This window comes from Engraulis encrasicolus, chromosome 5, assembly GCF_034702125.1.
Source record: "Engraulis encrasicolus isolate BLACKSEA-1 chromosome 5, IST_EnEncr_1.0, whole genome shotgun sequence".
NCBI classification, from domain to species: Eukaryota; Metazoa; Chordata; class Actinopteri; order Clupeiformes; family Engraulidae; genus Engraulis; species Engraulis encrasicolus.
The window spans coordinates 12,548,406-12,566,646 of record NC_085861.1 but is presented as its reverse complement, the minus strand read 5'-3'; the positions used below and the strand labels follow the sequence as shown (position 1 = coordinate 12,566,646).

Genomic DNA, 18,241 nt, shown 5'->3' with positions numbered 1-18,241 from the left:
CTTTCAGACTGTTCCATTTCTTTGTGAAGCAATGCAATGCTCTTACATGGGGAAGGGTGAAAGAGCTACGTACAATCAGGTTAAGGGTTGCGCCCTTTCTTTTGTTAATTCCACACTGACAGAGAAGATTATTTTGTAATCTTCTGTTAAATCAAGAAAGTACCCATCAGCCGTTGGACATGTAGTTCTAGTAAATTCCCAGATTAAAAGTGATTAGTTTCCTGTAAATTGGGCAGGAAGAGGATGGCTGGCTGGCTTGTACAACTTTTGTAGACTAGGACAGTGGTTCCCAACCTATGGGTCGGGACCCACCTTATGGGTCGCCAAAGATCCACAGGGGGTCGCGGAGCCCTCTTGATTTTAAGGGGTTTCATTTTAAATATATATAGCCCATGTTGAATAAAAGACAAAGCATTTAACTAATAAATGCATAGAAGCAACAAATTGTAAGTGCTACATTAAGCATTTGTTCTATATTTGACCAAAGACGAATTGAGGAACAAAATAACTAAAATTAGTTTTCGCTGGAAACAGAGGGCATCTTGTGACTCCGTCTCGTGCGGGCGCTCGCGTGGTTGGGTCACCAAAGCTTACAATAGTAAGAACATGGGTCCCTTAAGAAAAAGGTTGGGAACCACTGGACTAGGAGGATCTATTGTGCTACAATCTTTTATCCTGTCTGTCCGGGGCCACAGAATCATTCTAAATGCAGGATGGATGCAGCGCAGTGTAAGGATGCAGTGTCCATGTAAATGAATTCTGTGCACCAAAACAAAACTTTAAACATATTCTGAGTGCTCCAATTATCCCTGGGTAAGATCAGAGATATTCTATAGAGATATACCAACATAATAGGTTTCTATGGGCACCAAACGCGACCAGGTTCCGGTCTGCCTAAAGGGGCGTGTCATAATGCTCCTACAATGAATAGAACAGTCCTTAGGTCTGCCTAGGTCTGCCTAAGGGGGGCCATAATAGAACCAGGAAACAATGGGCCAATGGAACCTCTCTCTCTCTACTCTCTCTGGTAAGATCTTGTTCTTGGGGTTTGATGCCCACAAATAGCTGCTCAGAGGGAGGGGTTGGAGAGAAATGTTATGAACAAGCTTTTCTAAACTAAAATGGAACGGGAACATCTGTCAATCAATAAAATGCTCTCAAGGTGGCCATTGTGTGTACAGTACACACAGCCTACCTCTCTGTGTTGTGTAAAACCCTTTTAAAGTTTAAAAAGGGCACTTTAGTGTCAAGTCAACTCCCTTAAGGCAATGCTTGAGGGCACAAGTATTTCCTTTATGGAAATTTCTGTCACGAAAGAAAGCATTGCACAGCACTAAATCTTAAATGTGGCCTGCATACTAAAAAAGAGCAAAGCAAATGCATTGTGTGTTTACGTAACATGCATCCATGGCCGCTGACAGCATTGGCCCGGACCAGGACAAAGTCATCTGAAAGGCCCCCCCACGCAATGCATACAATTTAATGAGAACCCAATTCTGGGCCCCGTCTCTCCCTGGGCCCAGGGAGACATACCTGTTTGCCACCCCCCTGTCGGCTGCCATGCATTGAACATTAATATTGCAGGGTTGGCAGACTTAAGGTGGTGCATTGCCCATTTGTGTTGAACACAATGCAACGTTAAGTAACATGCACCAATGTCATGTCGGTCGGTCCCCAAGGATGTATCCCAGAGTGGGGATGAACTGATGTGGTGATGACGCAGCTTCCGGTGACCAGATGGGAGGAGACTTGCAGTTACATAACCCGGTCTGGCCCTCCACTTCAATACACACACAAGTACACAGGGCTGGACTGGGGCAAAAAACTCAGGCCGGGCATTTTCTGCAAAGACCAGTCAGCCAGACATCGAGAGAAACAATGAAGCCTGTGACAACATTTTAAGTTGTCCAGACCCGGCTGCAGAACCAAGTCGCTGGACGCGCATTTGATGGAGTATTGGGGTATGGGGTTCCTCCCCCAGAAAATTTTGCATTTCTTAGATGCAATTTCCTGTATTTTAACCAAATTGTGGGCTCAGTTTCAGCTCTATATGGAACAGTACTTTTATTTCTAAATACGGGACAATCCCATTATTTCAAGGGATCACTGTTCACTTAGTATTTCACATTTAGGTCTACTGACATTGTCTAAATAGTGTAGCCTATTCATTTATTTCTTTAAGCATTTTAAGTATTGGTGGCATTTTATCGTGTACTTTATATTTACTCTATTCAGAAAAAAATACTCATTTGTTGCATATGAATGACCATATCAGCATATTTAGGTGAATAGGCCCAGGGGGGGGCACAGCAGCTTGGCTGGGGGGGGGGCAATGCCCCCCAATGGCGCCGACCCTGAAGTTGTCTATCACAAGCTATTTTGACCACAACAGCCAAATGAATATGTAAATATAAATCTGACTCAGAGAGGTCTGCTGTAGCCGCAAGAGGACCGATACCACTACACTGAGGGGAGGACCAGGCCAAAATCATCAACAGCCTAGCAGGCAAATGCCCTGTATGCCCTATGATCAACCCAGCCATGCAAGTACACTCAGGAAGTCAATCAACAGAAAAAAAATAATCATCACTGCTCAGTCAGCCTTAACACTAGAACTACCACGGAGGGGTCAATTGACCTTTTTACCTAAAAGCCCCACAAGAGGGTCATTTGACCCTTTGGACCCCCTGCGGACACTCCTTTTGTTGTGGAAATGTGGCTGTTAGCACCTCACAGCTGTCACTTGAGACACAGTGTGTGTGGATCATTTCCAATGCCTGTTGAGTGCTGTATCTCTGCATCTTCGTTCCTTGGAGAGGAGCTTCTTTCACCACAAAATTCTTGAGGGAAGTGAAGCAGTAGTCCACATGCACTGGTATTTATCCATCTAACAATTGCCAGGTTGCATTCACATGAGTCATTATGGTCACATGGCATGGGAGATTCACACGTTACAGTTTTTCTCGATTGGTTTGGCTAATTTCTCGAAACTGAGATGACATTCTCAAAACAACACGGACAAATCCCCAAACCAACTTGCAATTTCCCAAAACAGAATGGCATTTTTCATTGCTTTCATCAGATATCAAATGCTTTGTACATGTCTCAAATGTTTAGTACATCTCTGCAGATGGATATGTATAAATACCCTTTAGTTGACACATTCAGCATAGATTTAGCACATTTTCCAAATAAATTGACCTTGCTTATCTAAACGAATTAGACAATTCTCTAATGGTTGCCCTCTCCAAAACACGTCAGCATTATTTCATTGTGTAAGTCATCATATGCAAAGTGGTCTACGCAGTTCCCAAAACAGTCAAGGACATCATATTTTAAGAATTTCATTACATAGTAAATGTTCAACAGGTCAGATGGTATTGTAACTTTACTAGTTAGTAGAAAATAATTTTACAACCGTGTATACTACAGTTTCCTCTGTTATTTGGCTAATTTCATGACATTTTTTCAAACGACATTCTGTTTTGAAAAATTGCTAGTTGCTTTGGCATTTGTCCATGTTATTTTGTGAATGCTATCTCTGTTTTGAGAAATGAGCCAAACCCATGAGAAACCTGTGATATATGGGCATTACTTTCTGTATATGAATTTACAGTAAAGAAAGTTACTGATAAATGTCCTTGGTAAATTATCTGTGTTGTTAAACTTCAACGGTTTCACTCACTTTTTCATTTTTATACATAGTCGAAATCTGTTAGCTGAACGTAGATAAAACACCTAACCATTTTGACTGGCAGTGCTTACACAATGGCAAAGGGACAATTTATTTTGGGGGTACTGATGATATATGTGGGGAAGACATTTAGTTTTGACACATGGGTAAACTGTTTTGGGGGTGATATGAACGAGTGATCAGGATCCATGTAGTTATGCTGAACCATCCAGTTTATATTGACAGAAGGACTAAATGAATGCAAATGAGCCAAAGCAATTGAGAAGGATCTATGCCATTTTGATGGTACTGACTATTTTTATGTGGGACGGTTTAGTGCTGATGCAAGAATGAGGTGTTTTGGGAGGTATATGACATTTTGCTAGTTATCTGAACTGTTGTGCGGAAGTGTAAGAATGTTTGGCCAAATGACCCAATGGTTATAGGAATGTCATCTCAGTTTCAAGAAAAGAGCCAAACCGATCGAGAAAAACTGTAATTCAACCATTATCTGGTTGCAGTCATATGATACGTCATGATCACATGGGACATTCACAAGTTCATTGATGACTTATATGAAGAAAATTTGCTGACATGTTTTCAGGACAACTCAGAAACAACCAATTGGGATAGATCAGCAAGGTACATTCATTTGAAAATTCTACTAAATGTAAGCTGATTGTGTTAACTGTAGGATACTTGTACATAGCCATTTGCAAGGATGTACTAAATGATTGAGACATGTACAAAAGCATTTGAAATTTGATGAAAGCAATGATAAATGCCATTCTGTTGTGAGGAACTGCAAATTAGTTTTGGGATTTGTCCATGTTTTGAGAATGACATCTCAGTTTCAAGAAATGAGCCAAACCAATGGAGAAAAACTGTAACACACTGTCCGCCAAACTGTGCTATCTGTCTTTGCTGCTGATATCTTCATGCAAGTTGCTATTTACCTGTGGTGATTTTGGAGGCTGACAGCCTTTGGGAAGAAGCTGTCTGACCCTGTTCGTCTTGGCTGTTAGCACTGTAAGGTGTGACCCCCTCACCCCTCACCCCACACACGGCCCCTAACAGCCTCATTACCATAACAAAATGAGTGATTAGTGTATTAGGTAAAAGCCGCGGGGTCAAATGACCCCTCTCTGGTACTTCTAGGTAGGCAGAAAAATCCTGGTAGTTCTAGTGTTAATCTGCATGCACTTTCTGTCTGTGTCAGGCTCATTCGGAGAATCTGCAGACCGATTAATAATACTGATGAACTGTAGCTCTGTTGTGGACACATTAGACAGCTGTCTGGTGGAGGGAGGAGGAGGAGGAGGAGGAGGAGGAGGAAGAGGATGATGATGAGGAGGAGAATGAGGAAGATGAGGAGGAGGAGGAAGAGGAAGATGAGGAAGAGGAAGATGAGGAAGAGGATGAGGAGAGTGAGGAGGATCAGGAGGAGGAGGAGGAAGAGGAGGAGGAGGAAGATGATGAGGATGAGGATGAGGAGGGCGTGAAAGACGTCATGGTTAGTAAGGGCCATCGCTGCGGGACCTGTACTGTGTTGTGTTCTAACACACTCCTGCTGCCTCAGTCAAGGACATGGATCAGAGTGTCCCAGAACACACTGGCCAGCAAATAAATGAATAGAAAAAAAGAATAAAGGTACATATATATATATAAAAAAACACAAATTGGACCTTAGTGGATATCTACTTTATCAGGGCAACAGTCAATTTCAGTAAGGCAAAGAGGACACACTATTATAGTAGACAATCCACATGATAATGCTGTAGTGATGTGGCTGCATGTCTTCCAGAGTGGCTGATGGTGACATTCAAAGAGAACGGAGAAGGAGCATGTGTGTGTGTGTGTGTGAGAGAGAGAGAGAGAGAGAGAGAGAGAGAGAGAGAGAGAGAGGAGAAAGGAGAAGGACCATGTGCGAGAGAGAGAGAGAGAGAGAGAGAGAGAGAGAGAGAGAGAGAGAGAGAGAGAGAGAGAGAGCGAGCAAGAGAGAGAGAGAGAGAGAGAAAGGAGAAGGACCATGTGCAAGAGAGAGAGAGAGAGAGAGAGAGAGAGAGAGAGAGAGAGAGAGAGAGAGAGAAAGGAGGAAGAGATAGGAGAAAGTAGAAAGTGGGTCAGGCTTTCAGCTCTTTGCGTCTGGGTTTGTCAGAGAGGCAGATGGAGATCAGAGCATTACGACAGCACTGCTGTAACAGAGAAACGAGCCGGGGCTACGGCTGGGGCTGTACTGGGGCTGTCATGCCGAGTTCATCAGCACGACTCCACTTATCCAGACACAGACGAGGAAAGCGTCTGACACAGCAAGAAATGAACAATTTGCAATGCATAGCTTGAGAAAATGTCTAAACTAAGAAAACAGAAACGAGGAACTTCTTTTGTTTTATCTCATGAATATTTAAAAGATATCCTTTATTTGGGAACCGATGCATTCATTCAGCTGCATTTTAACAAGAAAGAACTGTGAAAGTCTATGGGGTAAAACACTGCTGTTTGGGGTACTGGATAAAGATATTTGGGCACAACCAGGAATATGAATAATTTAAAGTCACATATCCAAAAAACGCAAGGATGGTTTTTAATTATACATGGCACAGTCTCATGAATGTGCATCACACACAGACACACCGACAGGCACACACAACCCCCTCCCAAAAAAACCCACCTTCCATAGCTTGTGCAATCCAGCAGGGCCACACATTCAAACAAAACAGAGTACAGTGGAGCTCCACACATTTATTAGACAAGGAATGTGCAAAAAAAGAAAAAGTTTTTGATCTGACATTAGAAATGACCATGCAACTTTAACCACCTTGCTCCACGATGTAATGAAATTGACCAGATAGGAACTTGTGAATGCGCAAAAAAGCAAACAAAAAAACCCTTCACCTGTCGTTCATCTAAAACTCCACTTTAGGTGATACTGGAAGACCCAGCGTTAGCACATGCACAGGAGACTAGCAATCATCGGCAGGTGAACACCATGTTGCGTTGTCAGTCCTAAACATCCCTTTGATACATCTGTTTTCATTTCAATCAGAAAAGCCCTGAATAACAGTGAGCCATGGCAAACATACAAACACACACACATAAACACACACACACAAACTGTTCATATCTGACTAACAAACAAATAAGTGAATAAGGCCTTTCTCATTCCTCTAGATCACACTACAGGGCAAGGTATGGAAGTGGGTAAATGGGGAGAGCTCCGGTACTCGTTCTGCACCAGCCCAGCATGTGGGCTCAACTCCCATCTCCTGTTGCCACGGCATCACCAATCAAAACATTCAGAAGAAGATGTGTTCCATGTTGCCATGACAACAGAGCTGCTCAGTACCCACGCTCCTTTATCAGCCTCATGCACTCACACATTAACATCTACGGCTCCTCCTCTAAATCCTGCCCACACACGCGCACGCACGCACAAACACACACAAACGCGCATCACGCACACACATTAAATAGCATTTAATAAACAATACGTATTGCTGAGACAAGCCTACCAGTGTCTGATTTTTCCCAGTATTTCCAAAAGCAGAGCAATAAGGTTTTTTCCCACTGAGATTTCAGTGTTCAATGTGGAACAGGTTTGAATATGGCATGACCTTTACATAAATGTACAAAGAGAGAGAAGGGGGACACAAACATTTCAATCAGTGACGTGGAGGACCAGCTTGAGTTCCGCAATGGTATAAAGCAACTAACAGGTGTGTACTGCCACCATTCCATTCAGTACAACGTTCCACGCAGTCCCCAAAATAATTAGTCCTTAGTGTCGTATGCACAGCACAAGCCTCAGGAGTAGCCCAGACTATACCATGCTGAGAGAGAGAGAGAGAGAGAGAGAGAGAGAGAGAGAGAGCGAGAGAGAGCGAGAGAGAGCGAGAGAGAAAGAGAGAGAAAGAGAGAGAGAGAGAGAGAGAGAGCTAGAGAGAGAGAGATAGAGAGTACACTAAAAAAGAGAGATGTGTTTGTCCATTTGATATTATTCCATTCAAAACTCCTTCAAGTTTTCATAAATAAGGAAATGGGCCATCTTCAAGTCCTTTTTCAGGTGTGCACTTGTCATTTTTAATGCACACGCATACACAAACACACAGGAAGTTCAAATAATAATAATAATTTAAAAAAAAATCTAAAAAGGGGCGGGGGGCCATACACTCCTTTCTTACTGTGGCTTTTAACAATAAAACATTTGGAGCAGAACTTCCAGTCTCGGTGCTCACACTGTTAAGTTCTTGGTGATTTAAAAAACAAAAAGGTCTGAGGGGGACAACAAAACAAAACAAAAAAAATGAAAAAGGATTTTTGTTCCTCTTCTTTTTTTTCCTCCTTTCTTTTAAGTTTGTTTGTTTGTCCGTGAGTGTCCAGCGCTCATTGGGGACAAGAGGAAATGTTAGGAGAGCTTGACGGCGATCTTCTGCTCCTTCTTCATCATCCTCTGAGCCTCCTTCTCCATCTTCTTCCTCTGCTGCTCCATGGCACGCTTCTCCCGATCAGCCAGCTTCGTTTGTCTGCAGATAGGCCCCACCAACACACATGGAGGGGGGAGAGACAGGGGGACAGACAGAGAGACCGAGATGGAGGGGAGAGAGAAATAGAGCAAGTGCGAGAGAGAGAGAGAGAGAGAGAGAGAGAGAGAGAGAGAGAGAGAGAGAGAGAGAGACAGAGAGCGAGAGACAGAGAGCAAGCGCGCGCGCGCGCGAGAGAGAGAGAGAGAGAGAGAGAGAGAGAGAGAGAGGCAGACAGAGACCAATACAGAAGAGAGAGGAAGAGAGAAAGAAAGAAATAAAGGTAAAGGCAGGGAGAGAGGGGAAGAATAGAGAGAAGTTGGGAGAGAGAGAGAGGTGGGGGGGGAGAGACACGGATGACAATGAGAGATCGAGAAACTTCAAAGCACTGTCTCTGCCTCGGGAGCAGCCAACTGTCAAGGGGAGATTGGAACTTCAAAGCCACACCGTGGCGGGGGAACCAGAAGGCACAGTTCTATGTTAATGCGCAACACTGCCGCAGACTAGCCCCTGTAGAATTAGCACAGGAATACTGATGCGTCATGAACCGCCTTTGTCTCCTACAGTAGTACAGTTTATCCAAGGGCAAATGCATGTGCATCCACATCTATGCTCTCAGTTTTCTGAGGCACACTCGTGCTATATTCGGGCGCATCTCTCCTCTCCAATGCAGTGTTTTGACTTTCGTGGTTAATATTACAAGCGAGCTAGGACAAGCAAGGACAGCATGTGTGAATGTGATTGTATCCTGTTCTGCCATCTGCTGGACACATAGTGAAGTGCATGGAAAATCCCAGCTCTTGTGCTCGGTCGGAGCAGGTGGTTTACTCCTATGACGATGACACATCCCTGCTTCCGAGCAGTGGGGGACTGGCAACGGAGTAGCATATTTACTGGAATTCCACTGAAATGCCAGCATTACCCCTCACATACAGTATATTGCACTGCACTACATTACATTTAACAGGCCTTTTTTCTAAACAGGATTCATTGTAAAACATAATGTGTCATTACTGTGATAATAATTGTCATGTTTGGTTTTATTTTAGGGTATTATTTTAAGGATGGTGATGTTTTTGATTGTGTGTGGTACCAATGAGAATTGGCTCATTAAACTAGCAGTTGGTGTCGGTGGCAAGCGGAAAGGTGGAGAGACTGGACAGCAGGACAGGACAGGACAACAGTGTGATGGAGCAGGGAACCAAAAGTGCCCAAAGAATCAATACAGCAGTATGGCACTAATACCAGGTGGCCCTTTTATTAAAGGGACACTGTACAGGACATGGTCAAAAAAGGTACTGCAACTATGCTGCTCATTGAAACTGGGCTGCCTATTGCCAAATTTGATCTTTACAGTAAAAGTTTACTAAGTAATACACAAATATTTTCTAGTATGGTCCAAGTACAGTCATTTTTGCAGCTAAAAATGGCTATTTTTGGAAATTCAAAATGGCGGACCATGGAGAAGATCCCCCTTTTCATGAATAAAAAGAGCAATTTTTCCAGTCATAATGAATACTTAGAATTTGATGCTGGTGGTAAGTATTCATGAAAAAGGTAACATTAGTGAATGGGCAGCATGAATTCTGGAAATAAACAACTAAAAATCTCACACAGTGTCCCTTTAACAATACTAGACCACCCTGCCCTGCTGTGGCCTAAGGGTAGGGCACTGGGTTACTACACAGACGACCCAGGTTCGATTTCTGCCCAGGCCATTTGCCGATCCTCCCTCATCTCTCTCTCTCCCATTCACTTCCTGTCACCATCTCCAACTGTCCTATCACATAAGGTCAAAAAAGCACTTTATAAATGAATAAATACTGGACCACCCTGCTTACCTGAGTACCTCCTCTGCCTCCCAGGCCACATCTGACTCCTCCTCCCATGCGCTGGGGTCCTCCCGCCAGGCATCCATGTCTCCCAGCTCCGACTGCAGGTCAGACAACGCACACAAACATACACACAGATACCACTTGTGAGAAAGGGGCCAGACAACACATACAAACATACATACAGATACCACTTGTGAGAAAGGGGGCACACACTTTCCACACGGCCGGCCACATCAGAAAACACACAAACACACACCCACTTTACATTTCTCTTCACGGAAGAGCACTCTCACTCACACCTGCTGTGCTGTGCAGCTTTGCTAGTGTGCTGTAGTATAGGCTGCTGTACAAGTGTGCTGTCTTGAGCTGTGATGTGATGTGCTGTGCTGTGTTAGTGTGCTGTGCTATTGTGCTGTTCTGCGATGTGTTGCTGTCCTATACTGTACTGTGCTATCTTGTGCTGTGCAAGTGTGACTTGCTGTGTTGTGCAGTGTTGCTGTCCTATACTGTTCTGTGCTGTGCGCTGTGCAAGTGTGCTGTGCTTTGCTGTGGTGTGCTAGTGTGCTGTGCTGTCGTCCTATACTGCTCTGTGTTGTGCTAGTGTGCCATCTTGTGCTGTGCAAGTGTGCTGTACTAGTGTGCTGTGCTGAGCTGTGCTGTCCTATACTGTTCTGTGCTAGTATGCTTTGCTGTGTTGAGCTTGTGTGCTGTACTGTCGTCTTGTAATAGTGACTGTGCTGTGCTGTGCTAGTGTGCTGTGCTATAGGCTGCTGTGCTATAGGTCGCTGTGCTAGTGCGCTCTGTGTTGTGCTAGTGTGCCGTCTTGTGCTGTGCTAGTGTGCTGTGCTAGTGTGCTGTGCTAGTGTGCTGTGCTGCATGCTGCTGCACTATAAGCTGCTGTGCTAGTGTGCTGTGCTATAGGCTGCTGTGCTAGTGTGCTGTGCTAGTGTGCTGTGCTATAGGCTGCTGTGCTAGTGTGCTGTGCTAGTGTGCTGTGCTATAGGCTGCTGTGCTAGTGTGCTGTGCAATAGGCTGCTGTGCTACATAGGCCGCTGTGCAAGTGTGCTGTGCTAGTGTGCTGTGCTAGTGTGCTGTGCTAGTGTGCTGTGCTATAGGCTGCTGTGCTAGTGTGCTGTGCTACAGGCCGCTGTGCTAGTGTGCTGTGTTAGTCAGTCCCTCCAGTTTTTCGCGATTCAGCGATCGCGTGGATTCATGCAAATTCAATGATATTCCGCATAATTTCACGATGCCGCGTAATTCCTGTAAAGCCGCATTTTTCCCGCAAAATGTCAACATTCTGTGGAGTTTATTGATTTATATTTTCGTCAAAAAAATAAAAATGTGACTACAATAGGCCTACCACCGGAGACGAAAACCAATACGAAGCATTTTTGTTAATAGGCCTATGTCACTGAAACATTGAAAAAGAATTGCCTGCTATTTCGGAAGTCGCGACCCTCATCTCAGCTGTTCCGCGTCTCTCCTCCCCTCCCTCACACGCAGGTGTCGGTGCTGCACACTCATGACCTTTTTTTAACAGCAGTATACTTTTCAGTGCAATCCTGGGTGGAAAAAGTATTGTTGCCCATTTATCCATGACGAAGAAGTGTATGCAGTCATAGTGGCGGTACTGTCGCACAGCAAACATCTTACGTTAGGCTACATTTTTGCGGAACTTCTCCACTCTCCCCTGTCGCTTTCATGAGCATGCTACCCGACGGTCGTTGTCTGATCTTTTTTCAATGTTCGGTAATGTTTGTAATTTAAGGGTCTATGTCTATGCGTAGGCACAAGCCTTCTGATAACAATCACTGTAGTGCCGATCGCAAAGGTTTCGGAAGTGTGGAGTTTTGCAACTTGTTTCAGTCAAGGACACCGAGATAGGAAGTGAACGGCCCTTCCACGCTTTCACTGTGTTATTGCAATAAAGTCTTGCGAATCCATCCAACCATGCACACAACCATGTCAACGAGAGCGTGTATGCCATCACAACTTTGCATCAAGCAAATAATATGCAACAGCTTGCAATACGAGCACGAGAGAGAGAGAGAGAGAGAGAGAGAGAGAGAGAGAGAGAGAGAGAGAGAGAGAGACGCGTCTTCCAACAGGTGACATTGTAACGCTTGCATACAGCCTGGCTACTGTACCCCGCGACGCTCTTCATTAGGCCTAGTGGTAGGCTATACCCACAAGTATTTTTTCATAACGCGCTGTCCCGTTTTCCCCCGAAGTCGTTCTAAAATATCGACAGAGATTTATGAGTGTCGCGGCCATGATTTTTTTTACACATTGGACGCACTGGCTAATAAGACGCTCTGACAGTTTTTGACAATATTTTATTATTCTATTGTATAGGAAGTGTGTTTCTGAATCTCTCTCTCTTTTGTCTTAAGCCTGCTTAGACTGATTGTGGTTTTCAGTTACCAAAAAAAACCCAGAAAGGGATGCAAAATCTTTGCAAAAAATGAGAAAATGCTGCAAAATCTTTGCAAAAAATGAGAAAATGCCACCACAAAATCAGGCATTTTGACCGCAAAAATCACAAAATCCCAGTGCAAAATCCTGGAGGGACTGGTTAGTGTGCTGTGCTACATAGGCTGCTGTGCTAGTGTGCTGTGCTATAGGCTGCTATCCTATAGGCTGATATCCTATAGGCTGCTATGCTATAGGCTGCTTTGCTAGTGTGCTGTGCTATAGGCTACTTTGCTAGTGTGCTGTGCTAGTGTGCTACGTCCACTGACCGAGGGTGGTATGAAGGACACGTCCTGAGTGGCGGCCAGCCTGCTGGAGAAGGCAGTAGATTCCGGAACGGAGAAGCCCATTGGTTCCCTCTTCTTCAGCACGATCTGAAAACACAACCAGGAGATGCTCCATGTGATAACCTCAGGTGAAACCCCACAACATCCCTATTGACCCATTTAGAAGTTACGTCATCACAGAGACTGTGCACGCATTGTTGACCCAAACACACAGACAGACAGACAGACAGACAGACAGACAGACAGACAGACAGACAGACAGACAGACAGACAGACAGACAGACAGACAGACAGACAGACCTGACCCTAAAGAGAGAAGACCTGCCGTCCTGAAGCGTGTATGTTTGTAAAAACAGAGATCCTGAAAAGTACACTTGTTGAGCTATTCCGGAATGGAAGAGGTTGTCCCTAAAGCATAGGAGATGTTTGTGGTTACAAGAAATCAAACCTACCGACTGGACTGAGGACACCATCAGGAATGCCTGTGTGTGGCGCCTACTTCATATCTGAAGTTATCGTAAGCATTAATTTTCTTATTTTGGAAAAAAAAACCCACCAGGCTAGTTTCTTGACAAATGTGCGGAACATTTAGCCTGGTGAACCAGCGCCACCCGCTGGACGGCAAAATGTTTTGTATACGGGTGGGTCTGGCCTCGCATAATGATTCAATGAAGCCAGAATGCCATGAATCTGGCAAACCAATTACAACGCAAAGATGTGTTTTGAATCAAAGCGGGCAGGGTTTTGAACGAAGGTTGTTCTCATCAACAATCTTCGGATGTATTATGCATCGAGGCCAGACTAAATTAGACATCCACATTTAGTCTGGTTCATCAGGCTACGGAACATTGCCAATTTCGCTCCAACAATGCGCACACAATTCACCTTTGGCTAAGGCCCGCCCTAATGTGCTTTTTGACCAATCACAGCGCAGCAAAAGGACGACCTCGGACAAACCTCGGACAGTTTTGACAGCGCTCCATTGAACTCAATGCTGAAATCGCATGTTTTCAAGTAGTTAGCGAGATACGGTCGTATTATTATTAAAATATGATTGGAAATTGTGCCTGGGGTATTTGTGACAAAGGTACAAGTTTCCCCGCGATATAACAGGTGGTAATCGCTTTCCTCTTTACCTAAAACCGGACTAATAAGCAGCTGGATAATCTGCCTTGAAGGGTCTCGGCAGCCTCACACTCGACTAGAAAGCACACGGATCAAAAACTTTGTGTGCTCCGATCATGCCACTATCTCATTCGTGTCACTTTTCAGTAAGGTTGTAAGCAAACCATGAACCTGTTTCAGAGTAGGATTTTGGATTTCTGACCTAATTAATGAAGAAACACCGCTAGCAAAGTTAACTATCGGTCACGGCAGGAGTGTTTTGACTAGCAGCTGATGGACGTGATTTTGTTAAGCTACTGAAGATATAAACCAAACGTTAATGTTACACAATGCTGTGGTAGCTTTGAAGATGAACAGCCATCACGTTGTGTGATTTCGTTTTCTTCTAGCAAGTTTGAGTCAGGGCTCAAAAGATATGCGAGCTCAGCTTACCATGGTGCTGGTTACAATGCCTATCGATACCCATAGAAGAGCCCATAACAGCTGTGATGCATTGGATGACCGTTCAGAAAATAAATACTTATATTCACAATACTATGAATGCGTTTTTTATTTATTAGGAGTGAATAACTGCTGCGATTTGCAGTCACTGCATAAATCACGTTGATATCTCAGCATTGAAAGTTTATCTGTCCGACCTAGCAACTGTAACTAAAGAGGGCGGGGCTTAGCCAAAGGCGAATTACGTCACATCTGTGTGTACAAACAGTAAAGGGGTCTATACATGTCTATACAGGAAACTACTGAGACTCTACGCATGTAGTTTAACCGGCAAGACAAGGCTGTGCTGACTGGCACCAAGTCCATTGGTTCACATTACAATTCTCAAGGCCAGTGCTCTACGGATACGTTTTTCGTAATCAGAATCAGTGGTTGAAGTAATGCAACAATGATACCTCACAACATTCCTACCCATGAACAGGAAACAACTGAAATTATGCATGCAGTTCAACCAGCACAACGAGGCTGTTCTGACACCATTGCTTTTTGCCATGGTTTGACATCATAACTCCCATGGCTGGTGTCCCACAGACATACATTTTAATCAGAATAAGTATTTGGCAGAATGCAATTATCCAACTGGGATCTCACACCTCTGTCTCATTGATCATTTTCCTCTCATATTCCACATTACCCCTCTTCAAGTGACAGAAATTCTCTCACCCATAAGAAGGGCTCTGAGCACTTCATGTAAACCATTGGCAATGGCAACATCGAAGACTTTTCAAGGCCAGTGGCAATTTGTAACATGGAAATTGGACTTTTCAAAGCAACAGCCAAAAAGCAAATGACAGCAGATGTCTAAATATTGTATATCTCATGGTCAGTATCGTCCAAGGTCGAATTCATCACGTCTCCTTGTGTGACCAAGGTCATCCTTCACATTCACACACCCAGTTGCCAAACTCACAGCAAAGTCCACTATAGAAGACAGGCGCACTACCTAGTGAGTTGAAAGCCGGGCCTCTAGCCATGTCAGCAGCATATTGCCGTGTCCAGACCAAGAAGCGAACGGAGCGAACAAAGTCATTATTTCTCTATGGAGGGCACGCGACCAGCGCTACAAAAGCGAATTCACCAGGAGCGAAGCGAACTGAGCGACCAAAGCAAATTTTAACGATTAAAAGTCATCTTGTCTTATGGTAATGAGCTATGACGCGATTCGGCGAAAACCAATTGGAACGTTCATATCTCCGAAATAATGTCCCAGGCTGTCAAGCCAGAGCTGTTATGTGATTAGCTAAATCAAACATGTCAATGCTGCGTCTGAAGCGAATACAGCGAATTCAAGGCGGAAACTTCTTCTGTTACCCACGCAGCTCCGTTCGCTCTTGGTCTGGACACGGCACAACTGTATGAGTCTTCGGGTGGGAGGTTTGCTAACATTCCATACCAAGCTCTGCTATCTGCCATTCGCTACACATATTGGATCATCAGGTCAGGTGATGTATTGCTGCTGCACTTCTCAGGAATTGTGGTGAGACAAGGACTGACACTCTTTACGAATTCACATCATAGCTCGTCCCCACTTCTGGACAGACATTCACTGGCAGCTCTGACCATTGGTGAGAGTCTCTCTCTCTCTCTCTCTCTCTCTCTCTCTCTCTCTCTCACCTTCTGTGTTTTCCTGATGGTGGGCGCCATGTCTTTGAAGTAGTCGGGCTCCTCCTCCTCGGCCTCGTCCTGCTGTGGAGGCACGACCCCATTGCCACCGTCGATCTTAATGCTGGTCGGAGCATCCTCATCCCAAGAGCTCCACTCCTCAATCTCTGGCTGCCGTGTCGCACAGTACAGCAGTGGACGCCATCCAGAGGAAAAGGGGTCAAAAAGATCACATTGTGAAATGGTCTACATTTTATCAAGCACTTTCTCACACGTAGCACAAATCCACACCATATTACAACTAGATGTCTTTACATTTACTAATTTGCACACTCAGTCATACAACAGCAACGGCAGAAGGCTGCCCTGCTAGGTGCCACCCAGTTTATCAGGAACAGAATGGGCTTCACCGTTTTGCTCAATGACACTATGACCCGAGATAGACGCAAGGATCTAATCAACTAGTTATACATCCTTTACTCTCTGAGCAATTGTAAAATATTATGCTTCGCAGATCACAATGTGATGTAAACCATTCGATCAGGATACGAGACGGCTAATCTTGAGTGTTTTCATAAGCATGTGCTGATACTGATAATCTCTCTTAAGAGACAGATAAGTGCAAGTAAACACATCGGGTCATCAGACAGCATTCAAGATGCAAACCAACATACTATCGCAATGATAACACTGTTTGTTTCAGCCTTGACATCTAGTGTGTGTATATATACAGTAGCCATTGCTTGTTTGCCATTGATTTTGGAGTGCTACCGCAGCGAAATGGCCACAACACTGACCTGTTTGGGTACAGATGAGAAATCAACAGTGGTCGGAAGCGTTATCTGGTCCCCGCTTAGCTTTCGCAATCTGCCAGTCCTGAGGTTTAAGCAAGCCAATAAACAAACAAACAAATAAACAAGAGAGTAGAGCTTGAAATGGCCAAGAATATTGCTCATCACTCCTTGGTCAATTTCAATCCCACACAGGGTGCATTGATTTGATTGAAAGGGAAGAATAAGGTAAACAAATACGTTTAAGCAAAATATTGGCACATTTAGTCAAGCAGTGTAGTGCACCCTAGTGGTTTAACATTTAGTTAATAGATCTTGAGCGCAAGTGGCTGAAAAGATAACGGTGCTCTTTTGCCACTTGAACAACTGAGGCGTCACACTGTTAAAGTATTTTTTTTCTTACCTGCATATTAGTTTTTTGAAGAAAGACAGTATCGTGGCTAGGCATGTGCATATCTTGAAAAGGCGGAACTGGGTAATGGCCATGTTTAAAATATCTGCAAAATCAAAGCGACAACACAGCGTGTGAGATGGTTAGCTTTTAAACAAAGCTATGCGTACCCAGCACTTCAGGTGACAATAAATCCCAAGATTTTCCATTTCAATGACATTCCAACTCGAGCCACAAATTAAGTAAACAAGATGACACAGTTGCAAGATAGAACATTATACATGGTTTTACTCAGCAATATGTAGACAGCACGCGTGTCTAGTTCTAGTCCATCGATGCTGACATTTGCTTCATCTGTCATGTTGAAGGAGCACTTCGGCCTTAGAACTACCATATGTAATAGTACTTAGCGCTGCGCCGGGTATAAATTGGTATTAACACCTGAAACAGTGCGTTACTGGTGATTTGTGAAGATGTAATAGTGGATTATTATGTTTTATCATGCCTACAAGCATACTTACCGGGCAGATCGAGACAAATGAACCGCTACGGCTGCATTAGCTAACCATTTACTGAGGTGTCCTGCTTAGCTTGCTAGTAGCAAGTCGTGCTTTCACGCCTAGGCATTCAGCGGGTTGCTAATTGTGTGAATTCCTTACTTACTCTACTGTACAAATTCGGCATATCGTCTGTCAGCTAAGGGCGGTATGGACTACAAATCTTAGTGTAATCACGTCCCTGATTTCATGTCAATCTTGCAAGATTACCGTACAAGCTTTCATAGCTCCTTTGCTTCGGATGCCATTTTTTTTACACCAACAGGGAAGTGCAGAATTATGAGGACCCCACACATGGATGACCAAGTCCATGCCTGTACAATTTACAATTTCAGTGTTTTCTTCATATTCTTATTCTTAGTCTTTTTTCTATATTTCCCAGTCTTTTTTAAAGAATTCGCATAGCTATCATGCTCTATGTCACTCAACATGAGTCGACTTCAAATGACACTGTAAAGTTTGCAGGGTATTCTATTTTTTGTTATTA

At 44.0% G+C, this 18,241-nt stretch overlaps 1 protein-coding gene across 2 annotated transcripts; it reads right to left on the bottom strand.

Moving 5' to 3' along the window:
• Window positions 1-6,234: 6,234 nt before the first annotated feature.
• ebag9 (estrogen receptor binding site associated antigen 9) lies at window positions 6,235-18,035 on the bottom strand. 2 transcript variants are annotated; one of them, XM_063198714.1, is made up of 7 exons: window positions 17,719-18,035; window positions 17,210-17,303; window positions 16,813-16,891; window positions 16,028-16,186; window positions 12,770-12,874; window positions 10,035-10,126; window positions 6,235-8,196 (listed from the first exon to the last, which is right to left on the bottom strand). In XM_063198714.1, the coding sequence occupies exons 2-7, from the start codon at window positions 17,290-17,292 to the stop codon at window positions 8,079-8,081; spliced, it is 636 nt and encodes a 211-aa protein (XP_063054784.1). In that variant the 5' UTR covers window positions 17,293-17,303; window positions 17,719-18,035; the 3' UTR covers window positions 6,235-8,078. The 2 variants fall into 2 exon arrangements, with proteins under 2 accessions (XP_063054784.1, XP_063054785.1); XM_063198715.1 differs by having other exon boundaries at window positions 17,965-18,020.
• Between the last annotated feature and the right edge of the window lie 206 nt (window positions 18,036-18,241).

What these genes read in the sequence shown, in the direction of transcription:
- ebag9 (XM_063198714.1), bottom strand. Translation starts at nt 17,292, where the DNA reads ATGGCCATTACCCAGTTCCGCCTTTTCAAGATATGCACATGCCTAGCC. An exon ending in TGTCCTTCATACCACCCTCG is followed by an intron (nt 10,127 to 12,769) that starts GTCAGTGGACGT and finishes TCTGACCTGCAG; the next exon opens with TCGGAGCTGGGAGACATGGA. An exon ending in GAGGCAGAGGAGGTACTCAG is followed by an intron (nt 8,197 to 10,034) that starts GTAAGCAGGGTG and finishes GCCTATCTGCAG; the next exon opens with ACAAACGAAGCTGGCTGATC.